Source organism: Opisthorchis viverrini (assembly GCF_000715545.1).
Source record: "Opisthorchis viverrini unplaced genomic scaffold opera_v5_7, whole genome shotgun sequence".
Taxonomy (NCBI): domain Eukaryota; kingdom Metazoa; phylum Platyhelminthes; class Trematoda; order Opisthorchiida; family Opisthorchiidae; genus Opisthorchis; species Opisthorchis viverrini.
Genome location: NW_008751663.1, coordinates 658,274 through 681,422, shown reverse-complemented (window position 1 = coordinate 681,422; position 23,149 = coordinate 658,274). Strand labels below are relative to the sequence as shown.

The 23,149-nt window shown below is 44.6% G+C and overlaps 1 protein-coding gene across 1 annotated transcript in view; it reads right to left on the bottom strand.

The window, feature by feature from the left end:
* Window positions 1-19,420, bottom strand: part of T265_00691 (hypothetical protein) — a gene marked incomplete at both ends in the record, with an annotated part of 64,490 nt that extends 45,070 nt beyond the window's left edge. The window contains 8 exons of the mRNA XM_009164540.1: window positions 2,142-2,217; window positions 4,270-4,593; window positions 5,614-5,750; window positions 7,314-7,471; window positions 11,396-11,470; window positions 12,769-12,959; window positions 18,771-18,850; window positions 19,087-19,420. Of these exons, the coding sequence (XP_009162804.1) occupies window positions 2,142-2,217; window positions 4,270-4,593; window positions 5,614-5,750; window positions 7,314-7,471; window positions 11,396-11,470; window positions 12,769-12,959; window positions 18,771-18,850; window positions 19,087-19,420 (1,375 nt within the window). The remainder of the gene's footprint in view (window positions 1-2,141; window positions 2,218-4,269; window positions 4,594-5,613; window positions 5,751-7,313; window positions 7,472-11,395; window positions 11,471-12,768; window positions 12,960-18,770; window positions 18,851-19,086) is intronic.
* Window positions 19,421-23,149: the final 3,729 nt, after the last annotated feature.

Below are 23,149 nucleotides of genomic sequence, written 5' to 3'. Positions count from 1 at the left end.
TGAGACAGGAATGGGTTCCATGGGATGGGTTGCCCCTGTCGTATCCGCTTTCATTAGTTGACAACGCTTACAGGACACCACATAATCTATCACCTCACTTCTCATCCCGGGCCAATAGGCCCTCTGCCGAAGTAGGCCGTATGTCTTGGTACACCCTGTATGTGCCATCTCATGGCAATGAACGATGAGGTTCCGTCTCAAGACGCGAGGTATCACGGGCAGCACCACATCTAAATCAGTGGCGTTCCAGGAAATTATCCCAGCTTCATTCAGCCTCAGCCTCTACGAACAACACATACTACTCGCGTGCCTCCCAATCAGTAGTATTACCGTTACACTGGTAGTAGGAATTTTCCATTAATCATTGTCCTGGTCAGTTCTTGTTTTGAAACTGCACAATACCTCGTCTGAGTCAGAAGAACTAGCAAGACTGTAGCTCAGCTGAGGACAGTAAACGTGAATAGAGTACTATAGATAATGCCACGATATAAAGTCTACGACAACAGACCAGCCACCGAATTCATGGACCAGACCACAAGCTGCACAAAAATGACTAGTGCTGGAAACTCGACTGAGTCAGTGTACACCGAACTACGTGGGTAAATGATACTTCCCAGTTTCCCAGACCGAGGAAGGGGGTTTGACTGAGGTACCCCACCTTGAGCCTCTGACTAATAAATCTGACCCAAAAGGCAGCGGACAGTAGGGTTCTCCTTTAAAACCCTTCCCGGAGCCGATGATCCAACAGTCTGACCTGCTCAGCTGCAAGGGGTTGGCCTAACCTGAGGGCGCAGGAAATAAGGTATTACTGTCTCATTCCTGATGCGGCTGCGCACAGCAGGTGCCCTTTGAGCAGCAACGGGCTCTTTGGCTTTAAAAGTATTTCGACGGTATTGGATAATGCGCCGGCGGTCACGGTCAACCGTTGGGCGATCGGAGTGTGCGGTTTTTGGGGCCGACCTTTTCTAACCCGTCCTTCCTCGGGGGAAGGCTGCTTCCATAAATATGGACATGCTGGTCGCCTGGGGGAAACAACTTACTGCCTTCACACTCCTGTCGCAGAGGACAGTACGACTTTACCTCCAGACGGCCTCGTAGCACGATTACTCGTAGTACGGGGTCTCGCTGCTTTTGGTCTGGCTTCTCCCCTTTGGCCTTCCTGGCATGGTTGCACCTTGTGGAACGAAGTTCCAGCCAGTGTAGCCCGCAAGTTCATTGCAGCACTCAAGGCCAACCACCACGTCAAGGTGTCAGCTTTAGGTCGGACTGACTGAGTACGTCGTGTTGATTTTCTTTTGTATGCTGCACAGTTCAAAGGCTGCCTCCGGATCTTATTTTCGATTCCGTTTTAATATACTCAGTGTGAACCGATTCCCAAAAGTCCGCGGACTGTTCATTACCGGCTTTGATCTATGTGGTACTTGTCACGTAGGGAATCTGAAGTAATCAGTTCCCGGTAGGATGAAAGTACAGTTTTGAGCACACGTGTGTGTCGAACATCACTATCGACTATAGTGCGGAAAAATATCGACGGGGTACTAAATATCTGGAGCTCCATCAAATCCGCAAGCCCAGTAAGATCGGTATGCACACAAAAGTGGACTTTCAAATAAATTTGGATTTCAGTCTCCCATATTCCGTTGATTACCCCTACCTCATGAGGCTTGCATACGTCAGTAAAAGGTGATGGAGTGCCTGTGGATTATGTGCCACTGCTCAGGAGGAAACAAAATTTGATGAATCACATCTCAAAGCAGCACGTGTGCGGCGTAACATGCGGAAGAATAACAATATGGTACCGGATATTAAGGAGTCTGTCCAGCTTGTGGTTCCAGAAATTTTAACATACACGTGAGGCGGAAATTGTGTTCAGATAATTAGTAGAAGCTAGTCACTTTCAAGGCGATCCACCAGGAGAGTCTGCCCGTGAAGTAGAACATGTGTGTAAATATTAAGTAACTGAATAACTTTTCAGTAGCGAAGGGTTAAATAGGCCGTTTTAGACTTATCCGAACGTGGGCTTTAATGAGTCTTCCTCATTCGGAAGAGGTCACTGACAAATCTCACCGAATGACCACTAACTGAAAATGCATGGATCAGCAAGCAAGCGCGGAAAAATAACATTGGCCTAGATATCTCACCTTCGCTAAACGCTTCCAGTGCGTCTGGTACATGGAAGAACAGGTGTACCAAGAGTTTCAGCGCGAATCTCGCGGCCTGTGTAAAACCAGAGTGGGAATGTTACATAAATAGCGACACTTGCTGTATTTGTATTCGAAGAGAGAAGCAAAGCCAAATTAGTTGAAATAAAGTTAAATGTAGAATGGTGAATTAGGGCAAAAGATAAATCCAAGTAAAAACCCCACGTTGTAACTTGAGTATGATGTTAGAGGGCTTGATTGAGCTGGTTGAAAGCCACGGCGTCTGGATTAAAAACGTGAACAGTATTGGTGATAAATGGTCACAAAAACGGAAAACAACATGAAAGCTCCGTCCAGTTGTTGGAACGTTTCAAATTGAAGTGATCTGAGCGGTGAAAAGCTTGAACTTCAAAACTTTGATGCATTTTGGCCAAACGCTGAAATTCTGATTGTACCCAAATAGACATACTACAAAATCACTCACGCAGACGTTGAGCTTTGGGATCATTTCGGCGCTTAGCTGCTGTGCAACTCGGGAAGAGGTATGAGGGTTGAGATAGTGTCAGGTTGCCCAAACCTACGCAGGAGTGATCGAGAGACAGAGCAGGGTTCGAACCACGGACCATCCAGTTGATAGTTCTGCGCTTGAAGCGCAGGCTTACTTCGATCCATACACACATACGGCAGACACTGACTAGACGGTTTAGAACTATCGAGTTAGTAGATGGCATGACTCATTCTCAGGTTGGTCTAAATCTGCTAGCGTGAACTTAGCAATTCACCGCAGATCAAACTGACATAGAATTACAAAAAAACCTAATCCAGAAAGAGCCATATATTTTGCTGACAACGATGAAACACAGTGTCAAAGGATTGAAGCAACGCACCCAGTTGAAACCTGACGCATATCTCTACCCTGCAACCCTGACGTTTCACTAGAGATGTCGCACGATGTGAATGTGAATGGGAGTCAATGGCTTCAGTCTTCTGCCATACCGTCTAAATGAAACGGAACATTTTCAGTGCGCTCCTAAGAAGGGCGTTTTTGTGGTAAAATAGTACGATAGCGTCTAGAGAAGGCACTAACAAAAATCATGTTGCTGAATGGCTTCACCTCGATGCATATAAGTGTTATATATATATATATATATATATATATATATATATATATATATATATATATATATATATATATATATATATATATATATATATATATATATATATATATATATATATATATATATATATATATATATATATATATATATATATATATATATATATATATATATATATATATATATATATATATATATATATATATATATATATATATATATATATATATATATATATAACCTCCAGGTAAGTGGCACCCAACCGACACCCCAAAGCAACCTAATCGTATCGGAGTGGCTCACCTTGGAGTTAAGTCAATTCACCACTGACTGTAACGGGTGTAAAAAAAATCCAACACCTCTTTCAAACATACTGTATGTGCTTCTGTCTATCAACAACCCATGATAATTTTTCGAAACCAACACGAATCTGGCCACTGAATATCGATGCCATTAACATCCAAATATGCATAAAGTTGAGCAGGTGTCGTGTCCGGTGAAGCAAAAATCTATTCAGGGGACAGTTCGTAAGAAGCAAGAAGGCCGAAATATTCTTGAGCTCATTGAATCTGAACACCAGCGGACTCCAGCTGCGAATGTTTTGACGTTGATTTGCCACTTAATCTACCCACGATCTCGAGCGCGTCAAAAATGTGGCGGAGCCCTGGAAATTTGTAATTATCGAATGAGATCTGAACGTTAAAAACTGATGCCCTATAACGTGAAAAAATTTTAGTTTGAGATTGTTTGCTTGATCGGTAGTTAAACTTTGGGATAGTTTTTTCAAAGAGTTAAAGGTTGGTCAGATCGTTTACCTAAGTTAGTCTGAACATAGACACCCATTAGAGCGGGAAAGCTTCGGGCGCTCGGGATGCAGAACCGGCTAGGCGCAAACCGAAACAGATGGAAATACCTTCATAAACGGACTAATACACTGCTTTCATTGCATGAAGGTAAGTAGTGGAAACAATGGGAAAAGGGAGAATACGGTAATTTAAGGAACAAACCAGTTGGTTTGCCGGATCGATTGCACGAATGCAGGCAACACGGTTCACAGGCGTTTTGCAACCGGTGGGAGTTAATCCCAAGGTGCACGTTTTAGGGTGATCACACACCGCTGTCAAAATCACGTGATGACAAAGCCGAACAGCATCACAACGACGTAAACACCCAACCAGTTGACGGTCAGTTGCCAAGAGAGATAGTAGCTGCATCAAGTAGCACCGAGATTTCCCTGTGAGTCGTTGAGCGGAAGACGAAACCGTTGGTGACTGCAGTCCCGGCCAGCAGAGGGTAATCAATCTGCGTATGACATTATCTGTGAACAAGCGCTGCAAAGAGAACAGGTGTGGTATCATAAAAAGAAAGTTTGCATCCGCAGAAATATTAGAAAATTGATAAGAATACCCAACAGTGTGATCTTTTTTCAAGTTAAACAGTAGGCAATTCGGAAAGTTTCATCTGCAAACCACCCACAATCTAGCGGTCCACAACAGATAAGTACTCTGGAATTTAGAAAAGAGCCGTATCCATTTCCCACGCAATCTGGTGGTTGGACAAACGTTCTGTTTTGTCACGTGAATGCGGGTGGTTGAAAAACAACTAATGTGCCTTCCACGAGATTAGAGAGTGCTGTTGACGAACTAGTGCGCATCCTTAAAAGTCAGCTAGGACCAAATAGGTGCAGTTTCGTCTCCCTGGAATGCTACCTTCCGAAGCGACGGAAATAATTACAGTGGGAAAACGGCCCACTGAGTGGACACTGCGCAGTCAACAGGACCCATAACGAGGGAAGTCCGAAGTTCTCGACCCTCTCCAATTCAGTTTAAAGTCCATGACATGAGTTGTAATGTGTCCACGTGGCTTTGGAAGGCACTCACAAGTGTCCTTCCACAATACGACCAACTTTAATACGAACACGCTCAGCTGGGATTTCCGAAGTTGTAACGAAGAGGAACTGCTACGACTATATGGTCCAGGAACAATGACCTACATGACCTTTCATGTACAGTGAACAGCTAACGAGTCAATTCAATAAATCATCGCGTGGTTCTGCTAAAAAGAACGGAATCTGTAGTGGGTACTCAGAAGGAGCTACAGGCTCACAAGCAAGGCTTGCATGAAAAGCACTAATTTTGGACAAAAAAAAACATCTGGCATGCAGACTTGTTGGTGACACACTAGGAATTGTTTATTTTAAAAGAGTGACGATTCCAAATATAGTTATGAGATGGAAAATGATGGACAGCTACAAAGTTTCAGGCTAGCTACCTCAATCAACCCATTACGCCCTCAAACACTCAAAAGGGTGATGCGACCCAGGAAATACACGGGCGGATTTTCAAACTCACTAGAGCAGCGGCGTGTCTGGATTTGATCTGAGTGGTCTGAGACAGAACGGAACTCAACTCCTCGGCTCCGAAAAGACTGCGCAACAAAAGGAGGCAGGATTCTTGCAAAAGAGCATCCGTATCCGAGTGCAGTATGACTGAAGGGGAGAATATGAACAAGCAGATTATTAGGATGGGATGTTTCCAGAAGCTTTTTGGAATTTTCCGGAGATAACGACAATAAAGAGAGTGCTCGAGGAGCCAATCCAAAAGTATGACAATGTGATGGGGCTTTTACCTTATGGAACGGCGCCACATCCTGCCTAAATGAGAGCTAATCACACTGCTGATCAGCTGTTCGTGGCTGGACGGTTAAGTGTTCAAACTGCGGGTATCAGGCTTATTGGAGCTGCGTACGTTGCACACTGTTGATGACTGTCAATGAGAATGAAACAGCTAAACAGTGTTTCTCGGATTCTCAGCATAGATTGACTTTATTTTCCGGACGAAATCTCCACTAAGATGTCAGACACGGTTGGGACCTGGATTGTACGAAGAATCACAACGAACGGTAATAGCTACGAAGTACCGAGGGAGTTGAAATAGCTTCCTAAAGCCCAAATATGGAAGAAGCTTACAACGAAATGGAGTTGCTGCTGAGAGTCGGGAGAAGTAGTTGTTGAGGAACGTAATGCTCAGGATCTCGTGAAGTAAAAGAGTAACGTGTCACAACAAGGCTGTACAATAACTCATCGTGGGGAGGAGACAGTTAGCTCACAGTAACAACAAAATTCCTGGGTAGTCAGTCGGACATCTGAACGTTTTTTAACGCATCTAGATGACATGTTACGGAAGAAAGTCTGAGGCCGGCAGCGCATCACTTAGAGCGGTGTTGCTTCAAGGATATAAAACCTCGTCTTTTCGAGTGAGAGATATCTAACGACTACCTGATTACGTGCGTTTGATGGCAGAAATATGTTTGCAATGTACAAGTGCGACTACATGTCTTACGAGATGATAAGAAGTCAGATCTGACGGAAGTGATCGCTGGCTTGGACATGTTCTGGGAATGAGAATCAAACGGCTCCTCCCAATGAGCAGTTTACTTTTCCGATGCCAGGAATACTCGACTATCATCAGCTGGAACGGGCGGTTGGGAGATAGCTTAGGACTATAACCTTTATCAGATAAGGCCCAAGACTGAAATCAATGGCGACTCTGCTGTTCATTTTTGCTCCCAACAGGCTTTATCTTTGTCTTTGCACGCCACACCAGTAGTACAAATTTACTGCTTGGCTCAATGACTCTTCTATGCCAAATGAATAGTAAACACGTATGCATACACAACCAAACAGTAACATTAATACGGCACATCGTGGGAGATGCTTATGACTGGTAAGACGTACAGGCTGGAAAGATACACTTGCTACAACAATCGGTAGTAAGATAAGTGTCGTTGCGTTCTTGTCATACGTCAAACGGACCTAAAGCCTGAGGGGCGACTACGGTGTCCGCATCCATCCTCGAAGATCTATCATGATGTGCCCAGCACAGTAGTTAATCAATCTTCATTTCAAATCATTGCATAGAAGGTCGTCCTTCTTATGCTAAAAGAATTAAAACGAATTATTCACCTTAGAAAACAACTGAGCACGCGCAATGATTAAAGTTGGGCAACAACCCAAGTCTGGCGACAGCAGATTTATACTACATAAAATTACCTTCAATCAGCTGCACCAAAATATCTGAACGGGTCAGGATGTTCTCCGAAAGGGCCGAACAATCACGGACAATGCTATTGATCAGGCCACACAAATCCACACACACATTTGAGTCCTTTTCAGACCACCACCGATTTCGATCAAGCAGTTGTAACAATCTGAAAAAAAACGAGAGAACGTTTTTACAAAATCGTCTCCTTAACGCGCATCCCTCTAGAAGAGATAACTCTTCATCCATAGCATTGCTCTTGATTCACATACCTTTCAAGGACAAACAGCAGTAGGACTCGAAGGCTACATCATAAAGCCATGAAGCATATCCCTTAGCGATGAAAATGGATCGGTCGGGGTGGATGTGACAATATTAGGGAAATGGTGTTAAGGGGACGAAACTAACTGACATTGTTGTGCTCAGTTTGTTTAACCCGTTTCAAGGGACAGTGAGCATGTCATGGTAGCCTAATGGATTGAGTACTTAAATCCCCAATCACTAGAAGTTAGTAGTCCGTGGCTCGAATCCAAGTATACATAGTGCTTATGAACCCGTGTGATGGTTAAACAGCTGTCCACACCGGTGTTCATCATAGCGACTGTACTGTCTGTCAAATGAGAAACCGGTTGCGGTAGAACGATATAATGCACACAAGGCAGGGGTGTTGCAACAGCAAGACAAAGTGGATGGAAAACCAGCTAAATACCCTTGTTTGTAAAACAGTTCGCTTTCGAAGGGAAACTCAACTGAATGCAGCTGAATCTCTCGCTTTTGACGTTCTTTTACTGACTAGGCTGCACAATTTCACCCCATGTTTCTGATGAGCCCCTAAGATGGCGAAACCATTCATGGAGTGAAAAGTGCTCTGCAATCGGGTGAGTAGTGTGATAAGCTTAGATTGAAAATTACTAAGATTAAGCAGAGGTGGATGAATGAAGGCCGTCACTGTTCAAAAGAGTGAACAGGTTAGGTATTGCCTAACGGAATCGCGAGCGGAATGTTTCACGCACACGCTGCGGCAAAGAGAGACGAGTAAAAACATGTCACGTTTACACATGTGACCGAATAGCAGTTGATTTTATGTGAAGCAGCATGGTAAAACTTTATGGAACCGGTCCAGTAATCTTATCAAAGGGGGCGGGTGATCGATGTAAACAGACTTTCACGTCGAAAAAGGTTCAGTACGTCATGTCAGCAACGACCTAGAATGTACCGGTCCGGTGCTTAATACGCCCACGGTTTTCTTCTGCCTGCTGTGAAAAAACTCATCAACTCAGTTAGACCTGTTCGATCAAACATGACTTGATATAGTGGGAATGCTAATAGCTAGATTTCTGAATAACTGGTGAGAGTATGTAGCCAGATAACGGACAAGCACTCTGAACAACACGGCCGTCGAGGTGATTGCCCTTGTTAGGATAATGGTGTCGTTGTGATAGGCTAACATCCGAAATTCGCCACATCCTAGCCACATATGAAGTAAACTATAGAGGTAGAAAAGCTGGTATCGGTGTTGCTGCCCGCTGCGCGAAGGATGCACACATTCCGCATCAAGAAGTATTGCCAGGCGAGGTTTCAGAACCACACCAATATGGGTAGAAGACAGTTGACAGGAAAAGTTGGAGATTCTACGCAGTAGATACTCCGGTGGATTTGGTAATGCGGTATTCCAGACCCTGTACTGAGCCTCAACAGGCCCCAGAAACATGTCACGATGATACGGCAACAGTGTCCGGGATGGTCCGATTGGGCCGTTGTCTCCTGAGCCATCCGGTCTCATGTAAATGGCAAGATCCAGGTCATTCGAATGGCATCCATAGGAGTTCCGAACCTAGCTTCCTGTAGAAGACTCGTTACAAAAAATATTATCCATGACAGCGTTCGAATTCAGGAATAACGCCCACGTTATTGCTACTGCTACGTCAAGCGTACAGCATGTGGTTTTATGCAGTGTAGACAAAAATAGAAAACAACCAGTTGTGGCTGTATCAAACGAAAAGTGGACTGGTTATTGTCTATCACCAGCAGTATTCTTAAACACCGGCAGGGGTACCCAAGTGATACTAGCTGTGTACGCGCAACACGTGGTTTAAGCTATTTGAAGCTATTTGCACGTGACGTGGCTGCTAGTGAATCACGTGACGGCTAGCAATGCCCAGATGTATGAAGTCTTAAGTAGTTCGATGTGCTGTAAAAAAGCGGATTTAACACCACAGCATGTGACAGAGTGAAGAACGCAGTACGCCGAGGTTGAAAAATGCACGTCATCGGCGAAAGATATTTTTTTCTAAGTAAACGAGAAATTCTCCCCGAGAGTTTAGTTAGAAGAAACGAAGGGATACGACACAAGATGTAGAATAATGGATCGTCATACGAGTTTACTAGAAGGCAGCCTGGAGACCGTGAAAAATGGTTGTCAATAACGTGCTGAAGTGTGTTTTGCGCGAAGGCGATGTGATACTGATGTGGCCATCCTGAGCACACAGTGGTCTCAACAAGCTGCATCGAACGTCGCACTCAGATTAAATAGTTTCACATATCTACAAGTAGTGTGGTGTGAAATCCGATTAGTGCACCCAACTGACAACACAAGTGATTCTGCGGAAACAATCGCATTCCAAACACTATCCTCCTGTCCTGACGAAATTATTCGGGTGAGTCCACGCCAAAGAAGGGAAGACCAGAACGCGAGTTTCACTCTCATTAGAGTTCCTCAGCACAACGTATCCTTGATCCTTGAACATATTCCTGAGCAGCTGATACGATAGGCAAGCGTAGTACTACACTATCACGGAACACTGTACGCACCTGAGTTATCAAATCTGGGCAAACGAAAGTGTTCAACGCTTGAGTGATGTGATTGTTCTAGCCGACGCGTCGAGTGACCATACACTAACTATACTTACTGACTTCTACAAATACATTTACACAGAACCGGCTTTGACAGAAGGCTTCGCTGAATCTAGCTAAATCTCTTGTTTATAGTCAGCCGTATTACGACTAGCAACTATAGTGGTTTTGCCGATCAACAGACTTGCCTACTAGGGTTTCCCATTCAGGCAACGTCACGGACTAGTGAAACCTGATAAGCGATTTTTTATTAGTTGACAGATTTAGGGAATTTGTAGCTTCTACATTTGTGGAATTTACATTCACCCCTCTTAGTTGAACAGATCTCCCTTAGAATTTCTCTAACAGCCTTCCAACGCTTGATGAAGACACTCTTACGCGACCCCATTCCAAAGCTTTATTTGTCGTTACCGACCGCCGGGAGAACGGGACAGTCGAGGATTGAAATGGGTAAACGGTACTCAGCTTCGAAAGTGGTATGATACACCCGAAGAGCTGTCGAATAGACCAGCTACTGGTGCCGACCTAACGGAGGCTAGTGGAAATCGGTGGCATGCACGCGACGTTTGAAGGGGAAAGGTGCATAACGGCAGATCCTACTAAAGAGGCATGCGAGTAGTCTGTGGTCTTGTCAAAGCTCCACCCCACGTCTAATAAGAGGGAAATTTATTACGGAACTTGTGGAACTGCTTCGCAGTGTTCCTTTAAAATGGAGTGATAATCAGTTGATGTCCATGAAAGTTCCAGAAGACGCGTGAGAATGTTCAGCTTTTAAAAAATAGGTTTGTAACCGATTAGTTGGTGTTTTCTGATAAGCGATATCGCGGCGAGACTTTGTTCCTTTCAACAGAAGACCGAAGCCCTGTTGAGGAGGCCAGTGTGCAGCCATGCTGCCTGCTTGAGCCGCGATGCTCACAACGTACAAAATACGGACTCGCTCCATTGGTAACAAATTCACGCAACAGATCAAATAAAGCTGAAGTTGTCACGAAGGGGCAGACCTTCAAGTGAAAAAACGACAGAAAGGCTACAAGTTATGGGATCAACTGACCATCTCATATGGACCAACACAGACATCCAAACCAGCCGTTTTGCGAACAGATATATGACACTCAGTGATGGAGCAAGGTGGACGCATGGAAGTTGGTACGAAAGGTCAAGGGGAAAGGCCAAATCAAATGGAAAAACAGCCGAAATGACATAACTATATATGGACCGCAAAACAAGCAAGTCAACTTACCGAGGTCGAATGATATCACTATTCCCAATCACACACTTGTTCATTGCACTACCAACAGCGAATTGGCGGAGCAACCTGAAGAACGGTTAAAGGCGGATAAATACGGTGCACCTAACGGTGGGGCACACATCACAAATGGCACCAAATCAAGATATACAGTCGTATGCCGAGTTTTTTCTTCGCATTTAGATGCCGACCACAACTGCTTCGTGGTTTTTGGCATTGGATTTTACCGGATTACATACATTATAGTCGTTCTTTTCTAGAGAGGTCATTTGAAGGGACAGACAACAAGTGGTCTCCTCTGGGAAGGGCACCACTATTAAAATACGCTTCGATCGTTTTAGCAAAATCCATTACTTCCGAGTAGTATTCATAAGGTAAGGTAAGTAAGTCCAAAAAAATGGTCTCACAAGAACCGCGAGCTAATTTGTTGCCACCTGAGCGAACGAAAACACAAAGCAAAATCTTACGACTGATGACTGGAAGTTGTTTTTTTTAGCAATATGAGCCTGTTAATCTGGCAGGATAACTCGCCCTGATGTACGTTCCAACGCACTGACTCGTTAGGATGTCCTTAATAGTAGAATCCTTTAACACTAGAACAGAAATGGATCCCGATTTTCTTTGCATTCTCAAGAGAACCTCATTTTGCGAAAGGCAACTATATTGCAGAAAAATGATTCGCTCGGCAACGAGACAATTGCTATCGAAAGCACAGAGCTCCCATTCAGATGGACTGGAAGCTACTGAGAGGAACCTAATCCAAAAACAGTACGCGAACATTGTGAAAACTATCGTGGCATTAACGTGGTAGCTGTGGGATGGAAAGCGCACTCTGGTTTTAGTCTTCGAAGGTTAAGTGAACACACAGAGGGGCAAATACGTGAAAATCAAGCTGGGTTCTGTCCTGTATCAATCATATTTTCACCCTATGACAGATTCTGGAACAGCCACACTGTTTCCATAGACCAGCAATGGTCTTCCTTGACTTGAAATCTGTCCTCGACTGTGCTGACCGTCAGGCACTATGGTGTTTCCCGCATAAACCCTTAACTCATCCTGAGGTCCTGTACGCCAAATACTGTGGATGCGTGTGTCTATGAGAAGCTCTCACCTGAGTTCACTCCATTGCCATTCGTCTTCAACATTACCACTGGAATGATAATGGAAGGCTCTCCAAACCTGTGAGACCTGTAAGGTGAGAATGCTTACACATATGAAACAGCTCTTCTAGGATCTGCTGACGTCATAATGCAGGCGTTAGATGACCCAAATATACGAAGTACGAGTGAATCTACCAAAATGCATATGAGGTAAGGAGGGTAGTGGAGCGAGTAACCAAATGTAGGTAACAAACATAAAAAACTAACTTGATGGACTGAAGAACTTCAGACGCATCACCAGAAATAAGACCAGACTGGACGGATTGTTCCAAACGTTCAACTACATCGTTCCAAAGCGAACCAACTCCAGTGGTCTTTTTGCTATCCGAAAGTTTCAACGGCGCTGTACTTTCGCCGTGAGATGTGAATTCATCACAACGCTTCTCTACGGCGAGTGGCTGCAAGGTGAAAGTAAATTGACAAGCATATTCGCCTCGACAGAGGAACTAAAACGTTAAGGTGATCTACTGGGCAACACCGCTCAGCATAGCATCCCTAGTAATTATGTAGCTCTTTGGCGTGGCAACGATGCGGAATAAGGAATAGTCGAAGAAAGGTTTAAGAGCACAACACAAAGTAAGAATCAGATTTTCATTATTCTACATTTCAGACAGAATGGGTAATCTACATCAGGAACTAGGTAAATACACTGAACAGTGCAGAGCCAACTAACTGATGCCCAGGGTCCATAGCAGCTATCTGTTTATAGAATTGACCCAGACAGGTACACAGTGAGCTGCAGCTGACCATCTGCTCAGTGATTTCGATAAATCTGACCACAGACTGGAAAGAACCTGGTCATGATCACACTGTAACTAACTGTGACACGTATCGACGGTTGATGGGGCAGAACGTGGCAACAGAACAGAGGGCACGTCATCCTACGGTAACACACACAGGACAACGACCGGGTTCTCAGTCAAGTTGTGAAGCGCTAGTGTCTTTCGAGAAATCCACTCAGTTGCAAATCAATTCGGTTTTCATGAGAAACTCAGATGAATCTCTCGTTTATGATATTCTACAACTGAATGGGCTGCACATAGACCGCCTCATGATTCAGTTGGCACGATATCCGAGATGTTGCAGTATATTTTCATAAAAAAACTACTCACAAGTTTGCTGAATATTACAAACGGGAGATTCAGTTGAGTCTCTCATGAAAACCAAATTGATTTGCAAATGAGTGTATTTTTCGAAAACAGTCCAATTTGGGTTCAAGTAAGACATAAGGTTGACGGGAACTCAGGAACTGTGCCTTACTGATGAGCCCCAGGAAGGGCGTGGGCTCTAGTGTCTTTATTTACTGATAAACGACACATCGTAATCTGCCCCAACACACTTTGTGGACGGAGCATGAGACCTCTCAATCAATCGGGATTCATACGGCGGTTGTAAGAATACGGTGAAAAATAAGACCCATGACCAGTTTTTACATCAACCGAGCAGGTAGCGAACACTTCTTCGTAACGTCCAAAATCTCATTGATCAACCCAAGGGGTCCCTCGACTTCTCTAAACCGAAGCAACAACGTTTGTAAATTTCGCAATCGACGAGATAATGAAAACAATGCTGGAAGGTCTTCAAAAACCTTGGTGTTTAAATAGCTTCTGACTAAAACTTTATCGGTATGGAATATGCGGACGACATTGCCCTTATCTTGGAAAAGAAGGCACAGGGCTTTTCGGATGAACTGACCAAAGTCATCCTGGAAGTTGTATTCGTCCTGATTGTAGTGTGATAGGTGAGATCAATGCACGAATCTGCAATGCTCGGGTCGCGTTTGCTAATTTGAAACGCCTACAGCGTTAAACCGGTATACACCTGAACCTCAGGGGACGTGCGTCAGGCTACAATGTATGACTGAGAATTGGCTTGTTCGAGTAGCGGGAGAGATATCTTCAGGTGTTCGATAACCATTGTCTCAAAACCATAGTTCGTGTGGATTGGTGTCGGCGAATCCGTAACGAGTCAATTAGAGTGTGAGTTTTCAGTTGTGCAACTGGGACTTACATTGAAGAATGTGTCCAGCGCCAGAAGCTGCGTTGGTTAGGTCATGTACTGCACATGCCGAACCATCGTTTGCTGGAAACAGAGCTGTTTCTCATGCCCAATTCAGAGCGGCAGAGGCAGCGCGGTGGCCAGCCCTTGATCTAGCAGGGGGTTTTGAGAGATTACGAAACTATCGGGGGCTGTCGGTGCTGCTTGACTTCCAGGATGGAGACCATGTGCTCCCCACTGCGCCTGGCTGGAGACGCCACGTGATATGACTGCTAACCGATGCCAGTGGCGTTCTTGTTGTTGGTTTCCATCCAGATTAGCTGAATGTCTGGAAGATATGACTGCTAACCGATGCCAGTGGCGTTCTTGTTGTTGGTTTCCATCCAGATTAGCTGAATGAGTGTCTGGAAGTGTAGGCACCTCAAAAAGACCATAACAAGCCGGAACTAGGTCGCTTTCCGTTCACTTTTATTCTTTTCATCAAAATAAGGCTTTGGAATAAACTATGGTTGTACGGTAGCAAAGCATTGGCGTCGAACACTGATGTTATGCTGTCGATGATGAAGGTGTTGATGGAAGTAGAGATGAAATTGTGGTTTGAAAACGGACGACGCAGATGAGGACCTGGAACTGCGCCACTCCTTTCGACGACCAACAATTGTCCTCTTTCTCGATCTCTTTGGACTCACCTGGTGACCGGAAACTGTGCAGGGACCAGCGATGAAGGGTGTTCCCTCTAAATCCTTGTCTCTTATTAGAGCTATATATGCCTCCTACTGTGGACGTGTCTACAGGAATTCCTCCCCTGAGCTCCCACATCCAGAGGTGACAGTAGTCTAGAATGTCTACTGTCACCCCTTCTCTTGGAACTCGTAATTGATATGCTGCTTGAGTCATTTTTACCTGCCTCTGACACCTCGAGGATCGAAATGCTCCGGGAGCATTTACTCAGTACAACGACGGTGCTGCTCTACTTGGGTCAAACCCTCTGGGAAAGCAAACTAATTAAAGAAGCCTAAATAAGTTAATTAAATAAATAAATAAATAAATAAATAAATAAATAAATAAATAAATAAATAAATAAATAAATAAATAAATAAATAAATAAATAAATAAATAAATAAATAAATAAATAAATAAATAAATAAATAAATAAATAAATAAATAAATAAATAAATAAATAAATAAATAAATAAATAAATAAATAAATAAATAAATAAATAAATAAATAAATAAATAAATAAATAAATAAATAAATAAATAAATAAATAAATAATGCATGGTTCTGTGCAAGCTTTGCACCCGTAAAGTTTAAAGTGATACCGCAAAATTTGATGGAATGAAACTCAACTCCAATCCATGCAGGTGGACCGATCGATGTGGTAGATAGACTCGTTTACTCGGGAAAAGGTGGAGTGGCGAGAGACGAAGCCACTCCCTGAACTAGGAAGACAGTAGTTTGCTAATTTACGACACCTATGACACCGAAGTGCTGTCTGCCAAAAACAGGATGTATAACACCGTGGTCCGATTTCTCCAGCCCTATGGGTCGGAGACGTGGCAATTAAGCGTGGAAGGCCCTGGAAGGATCCTTGTGTTTCTACCATCGGTGCCTCCTATAAGAACATCAGATCAATAAAGTTCAGGTACATCAGATGGCTTGCAAGAAAATTCACTCGCTCTAGAAATATTGGCTGGTAACTCCTCACAATTTAAACATATTAGACCATATGTTTCGTGTGTGGGAGAGCTGTTTATCTCGTAATAACATCTTCGCACAGCCTTGGATGGAGATGACCCAGAGGCGGTTAATCTACGACTCAGAAGCGAAGCATGACAGCCCATACAAGTTAACTGAGTCGCGTTGGTAACTACGGTCACTCCGTATAGGGATAGCGGGACAAGACAAACTAACGGTCAGTGACTTTGACAGATATGGCTGTCACGCAGCCAATAGTGCTTCTGCACCAAAGCTGCGTCGCTTTCACGTCCTGCTATAGTGGACAAACAGATCCGTTGATCGTCAGTGCACAACGCATGTATCTGATTACTTTCTCGTCGGTGGACGGAGCTGTAGCAGCTGGAACCTTGTGCAACCTGGCAGTATCCCAGCCCTCGTGCTTTCTTCGGGTGACACGACAGATAGGCACCGGCTGTTACAGCTGAACGGTTTTTATTCTTATTTTTGTGTACAGGCTGACTGCCAGCTCATCCGCCACCAGCACAGTTAACTAAATGTAAATCGGGCCTTCAGGTACAGTCTGTTGGTTTTATGGCTTCGGTCTTCGGAGTTGAGAATGACGAATTCACCCTCAACTGGACCGACAGCTTTTGACAGAGTGGAGTTGAAGGCCGGTAGTTCCGAGATTTCAAGGAAAAAGGTCAACTGCGATTTATTTTCACGGCGGCTTCCTTGAAAAGTATGGAGGTTAGTTCTCTAGTGGAAAACTGACCAGTGGTTGTAGGACATTTATGGATAATCCACCGGTTTGTTTGTTTGTTCCAACACACTCGACCGAGGCCATCTGGAAAGTCGGGAAGCGATCCCACATATACGGATTGTACCATGCTTACAAGGCTTGCTTCAACGGAAGTTTAACTGTTATTGGCAGTCAGTGGGTATGGCACGGATGAGTAGAAGCAAGAATTTGGAGTAAAAGTTGATTGAACCAATACGCCTCTAGCTAAGCAAGGACTCACAGATGCGATCGTACTGGTCAAAAGTTTGGGATCAGTTTTATCACCATCGGTGAACGAAACTGTGGCAGCTACAACCACTTTACGACGACTACGCGGTTATTACAGATGACAATGATGATGATCATCATCATCGAAGCTAAGCATATTTCACGGGACCCTCTCAAAACCGGCGTGACACCGCTTTTCCGTCTCTAAAGGGTGCTCACTGGATATACGCGTTATTTTCGAAAAAAAAACTTGTGAATAGTAACAGACCGCTTCACGATTTTCCATAGGGTAATTGGAGAGGAGTAGCAAGAAGACCGAAAATTAGCTTGCTGTTCTTTCCTCGTAGCCACTGTGTGGAGATTCGTAACAGGATTCTATAACAACAGCACTAAGGAGCGATTCAGTCAGTTTTGTTCACGCGGCTACTTTGGAAACTCTGACTCTTTATCACTCCGGACTACCTCATGCGCCTGTCCACAGCCTACAGTTATTGCCTGCACCGTCATAGAGCTTGAGTACTCTGCCGCACCCAACAGACCTGACAATGAAAGCACTGTGCACTCGTTCAGTGAAGCTTCTAATACCTGTTTTTGTCCGAACCGCTTCGTCATCTCGGTTCGCATCCCAAAACCTTTACGAAAAATGCCAATTTGTCCTCAGGTACTGAGTAAAAGAAAAATCTGCACTGGTTTTCGCCTTAGGAGCGTGTAGTATACAGCGCCTACCACTATGAATGATTTGGATGTAAGTACTGCTGATGTACAACCATGCTTACTGGGTTTCGACTAATTAGGTTTCCTCCTGTTTCGCGTCCACCACTTTCGGAGAACCACTGCCCAGGGATGCTTACACAGGGTGCATAGTGCAGGTGAGGTACTGGTTTCCTCGTTAGATGGCGTTCTGTTGTCTGTAGAACACAGTACCTCTAAGGTAAGGCCATCTGCTGCAGAAAAGAGTCGGTAGAATTCAACAATTGGTCTATCCGGTCATTCTTGAAAGCCGTGAACCATTATTTCCAGCAAAAGAAATCTCACTCCACGCTTTACGTTCGGTGGACAACTGTTCCATCCACATACGTCACGCTTCGCGGATAGATTTAATCGAGAGTCTGGCCCATGCTTCCGTGTACACCATGGCAAAAAAGTGTAAATCGATAAAGAGTCCGGCGCCCCGTAAATTTGTGCGCATAAGACCGCGAGTTAAATGATACACATTAATTTAATGAGGTGTTGGACATGTTGGAGGATATGTAAATAAATTTGAAGGAGCCAAAATCGAGAGAAATTTCACCCCTTATGTTGGTACTTGGTTTGCTCCTCACACCACTGTAACATGCTAAAAGGAACGACTGATTCGGCCAGTCCTCAATGGAGACGAAGAAAGATTGCTAAAAACGTATTATTGGAGTCATCACGGAATCTCACAAAGCCAAGCCGCGATAGATCGACAGGCGCCGAGCTAAAAACCACTTGGCACCAATTGCACATATTCGGACCAATCAGGACACGGATTCACGGATTCACGGATTGATACACAGGATCGAGGCTTTTGCCCAAGTTTCCCGGGTCGGTTTTGTTCTTGTCGGTCAGTGGCTGTCGTTCACCTGAAAGGCACAAGCGAAAAAAGGGTGTAGCACTTCTCTTTATGTTCTCAGCGCGGAGCAGTATGCTCGCCAGCGCGAGGATTCGCATAAATAAATGTCTAATAGTGCTTTAAATTGGGTTCGAGAAGGAGCGTGTACAACCGTCGGAGGAAGGTCATTCCACGCAGCTACTACCCGAAATGAAAAAAAGTTTTGTCTAACGGATGTGTGTGCCCTGAGCTTGAAGTTTTTCTTACTATGTCCCCGCCGGGTGTTTGCTGGGTCAACGGTAAAAAACCTGTTTGCCAAGCTTTGTTCAAACAGGGCATAGGTAAGAATTAGGTCCCCTCGGAGGCGACGGTAATCCAGGGGAAAGAGATCAAGCATCGCGAGACGCATTTCGTAGTCCACGGACTTGAGGCCGGCAACAATTCTCGTGGCGGCCCGCTGGACACGCTCAATGAGGGTAACGTCTTTCGTACGTCCTGAGTAGACAACTTCGTTGGCGTACTCCAGGAGCGGTCTGACGTAGGCCCCATAGAATATTTGGAAGTCCATGCGAGTAATACCGGAGAAGGTACGTCGGATCATCCGTAAAACGGCGAATGCCTTTTAGGCCGATTTCTCATGGCGTAGTGCGAAGGACAAGTTTGAGGAGACCCAGATGCCTAAATCATTTTTGGCATCTATCCTCATGATGTTTTCTGGTCCCTTTTCACCATGCATAACAAAGGCATACGCTGAATCCCCTCCAAACGACACATGGACGCACTTTTCATCATTCAGAGGAAAGTGCCAGTCCAACGACCACTGCTTGGCAGCGTCTACATCCATTTGGAGGGCACTGGCATTGGAACTCCAGGATTTCAAGTCATCCGCAAAAAGTAAACATGGACTCGCAAGAACGTCCGTGAGGTCGTTCACGTAGATCAGAAACAGGAGTGGTCCCAAGACGGAGCCTTGAGGAACTCCAATGGAGAACGGCGCTGGAGAAGAGTATTTCAAGCCTATTCTCACTCGGAATGATTTGTCTGATAGGAACGCCTTGATCCAGCGAAGGATTTTCCCTTGAATCCCGTAAGACTCGAGTTTGTGGCATCATGAGGATAGATGCCAAAAAAGATTTAGGCATCTTTCACCCGAAGCCAGTTTATCGCGTGGCTTATCAGCGGCTCGGATAACTTTACCTATCCCTTGATCATCATTCCCATCTGACAGCAATCTGGATTAAGATTAGGATTCTATTGTTTCAGCGCGTTTAAATGAGTTTAAATTCACGCAGTGGTAGATGATTGGTAGAGCACTGGTAGGAGGATGGTAGAAAACGGTGGCAAAATGTCCGCAGATCTTCGGTGAAGTCGGAAGTGAGTTGAAAGTCATTTATCACCTTTTTGGTTTCCTACGGGGTTAGTGGTACCTAATATGGTGTAGCGTAAGGGCACCACATTTCAACGACTCGGGGTCCCTATTCCAGAGGGGAAAGCTCAGTCAGCGAAAAAAAAATGCGATAAACATTGCTCTTTGTACAAATCGTAGAGGATTTTCGGTTCATGGCCACGGATATCGGTGGCATTGATGCGGATGAACTTTCAATGAGAGGATCGTCTTTGGAAAAATGGCGGGTACAAATGAAGAATTCGCAAACGAGCCAGTATTAGTTGCTGGAAAGCTGGAAGTACATTGCTGTTTTGNTTGCTCTTTGTACAAATCGTAGAGGATTTTCGGTTCATGGCCACGGATATCGGTGGCATTGATGCGGATGAACTTTCAATGAGAGGATCGTCTTTGAAAAAATGGCGGGTACAAATGAAAAATTCGCAAACGAGCCAGTATTAGTTGCTGGAAAGCTGGAAGTACATTGCTGTTTTGAAACCGGCAGGTGATAAAGTAATAAGAAAATGTTGGAAGCTTTGTTCTGAACGCTCTAGAAGGTCAACTTATCAATTCTGAGTGAGAGCAACCAAGCTTCCCTCAGGTGCACTAGTGACATTAGTCTGGGTGTGACAGCGCCATACCATCATTGAACTGACATACCTCGGTCTCTGGACAGTCTCGTAATGGACGTCGACGTTACGGTTATCGGACAGGAGATACGCATTCCGGTGGCGGCTGGGCCTAGGTTAGACAAAGGGATTGACATAGGTAAAGTCAGACCGATGTAGAGTCACGGGCAGTTTTGCTTCTGTTTGAGGACCATGTGGGTGTAGGACGGGAACCTGACAGATCAAATGAATAACGGATATGCGGGGCGTTTTGAGCAACTGCAGCCGAAGGTTGAAGCTCGGGAAAATGGCGATGGAGGATGAAACAGGATGAAATTAGGAACATTTGGTGGATAAGATAAAACGACACCAATGGAAAAATCTTAAATGGGTGATAACTGGCCACGAAAGCGTAGGTTTTTGTTGGCTAACCGAGCATCCAAGGACTGGCTGAGGTTGACGATATATTATGATGGCGCAACAAACCATTATCGCTCCACGTCAAAGCCCAGTTCGTCAGCCAAACAGAACACACCCACCTACATACTGCTCCCTCCAATCAATGCAAAGTATCCTTTCTGTCCACCCCTCAAACTCATCAGGCTTTACTGATCTTAACTCATTCCCTCGTCTCCTGAAGCTTTGACATTCGCCAATACCTGATTCGGACGCACTGCTTGGCTTTTATCCACGACAGCTGGTCTGTGATTTACATCCAGAAAAGATCCCCGACCGGAACAAAAAACCCGACATGTTACTCCGGCTTCGTTTTATCTCTGGGGATTCTTTTGGCAAACCCAAAACCTTCTGCTGCTCACGGAGTTGCACATCATATCACAATAATCTCAAATATGACGTCCGTTACAGAGCTGTCCAGAAACCGATGTATGTCAGTGCATTTTTACGGCACTGTGCTCCAGTAACCAGTTTGCTAGCTCAATCACAAATACTTCCTACTCCTGACCGTATCCTCTTGCCCACTCACTCCATTAACTGCAGGTGCGAACAGACACTTTACCCGACCCCAGCCTCCTCCGGGAGGCACTAATTATAATTCGCTGACTTTCATTGTGTGCCCCTTACATGGTCAATTATTTTCCGCGCACTTCGAGTTCGGTCTTGTGCGTCTATAAAACCCTCTTTTCTCAAGGAAATTTCATACCCGGCTCCATTACACCAGCGATACTAGTGAGTCCGTACAGTTTCACTGTACACTGTGACTTTGAGATGCCTAATTATTTCCACACGTTTTGCTTATTACGCTTCTTGACCACACCACCTACGATTCTTTGACCCTGGCCATAAGCCTGACAGTCCAAAGCCACGAGGCTCCATCGATGGATTCAAGCTTTAGTTCAAATTGGCCGGCTGGATCACGCCAAATCTGCTGCTTCACCGGACCTATTGTCCTGGTTCCTCAGTTCTTGAAATGTAAATTTTTTCATTATGTGCCAAGAAAGATGCCTGTTATTTTACCCCACTCCATCCTGTTTTTGCCCACCAACTTCAAATCCAAACGATCTGATTCGCCCCGGCTGCCGCGCCCTCGACACACAATGCATTTTTCTGCAAAAGCCTGTGGGTGAAATAAAAAATTTCACGTCAAAATATCGCACTTCTGGGCATATGTGCTCAGTAAAAAATCACCCTCATCTGCCGTCACTTTTTTGAGATTTGCTTTAATCGATAACTTTTGAAAATTATCATCGAACCTTCGACTTCGAACTTAGTGTGCTATGGCCGTGGAAGTGGCTTCACAATCGTTCGTTGAGAAATTTGTGGGTGTGTCGTTTTCATCCTTCACCGCATTTGAGAAGGCCTTAAGCAAATACATGAGGGATACCTTTGTGGTATTTTTGCGTTCATTCAGTAATCGAAGCACTAACACTGTTTCGCGTTACGAATTGGTGTAATACAAATGCAGCAGGCACCTTCCAAGACCAACAGAAAGCCGGGGAATCTGAAGAAGCTAGTAAGCCGGGCGTATTTACCAATAAAAAAGTACGCGAATCACCAGTTGTCCAGTGCGGTTTGGTTTACGAAGGCAAAAAAACAACTCGCAGTAACCTCGTATTTTCTCGAGCACAACCACAAGTTATCAAATTTTCTGCACGACCGGCTTCCAGTGAATCGACGGCTAACCGAAGACGATTCAGGCACCTGCAAGACCCTTATGAAATACGGAACACCTCATATGAGGTGCGGCAGTTTTTGGCGGACGAAATCGGCAAGATTCCGACCACTCAGGATGTATACAACTACCGCCGGAAGTTTCGACCGGCTATGTTGATAGGCGCCGACGAAATCGGCAAGATTCCGACCACTCAGGATGTATACA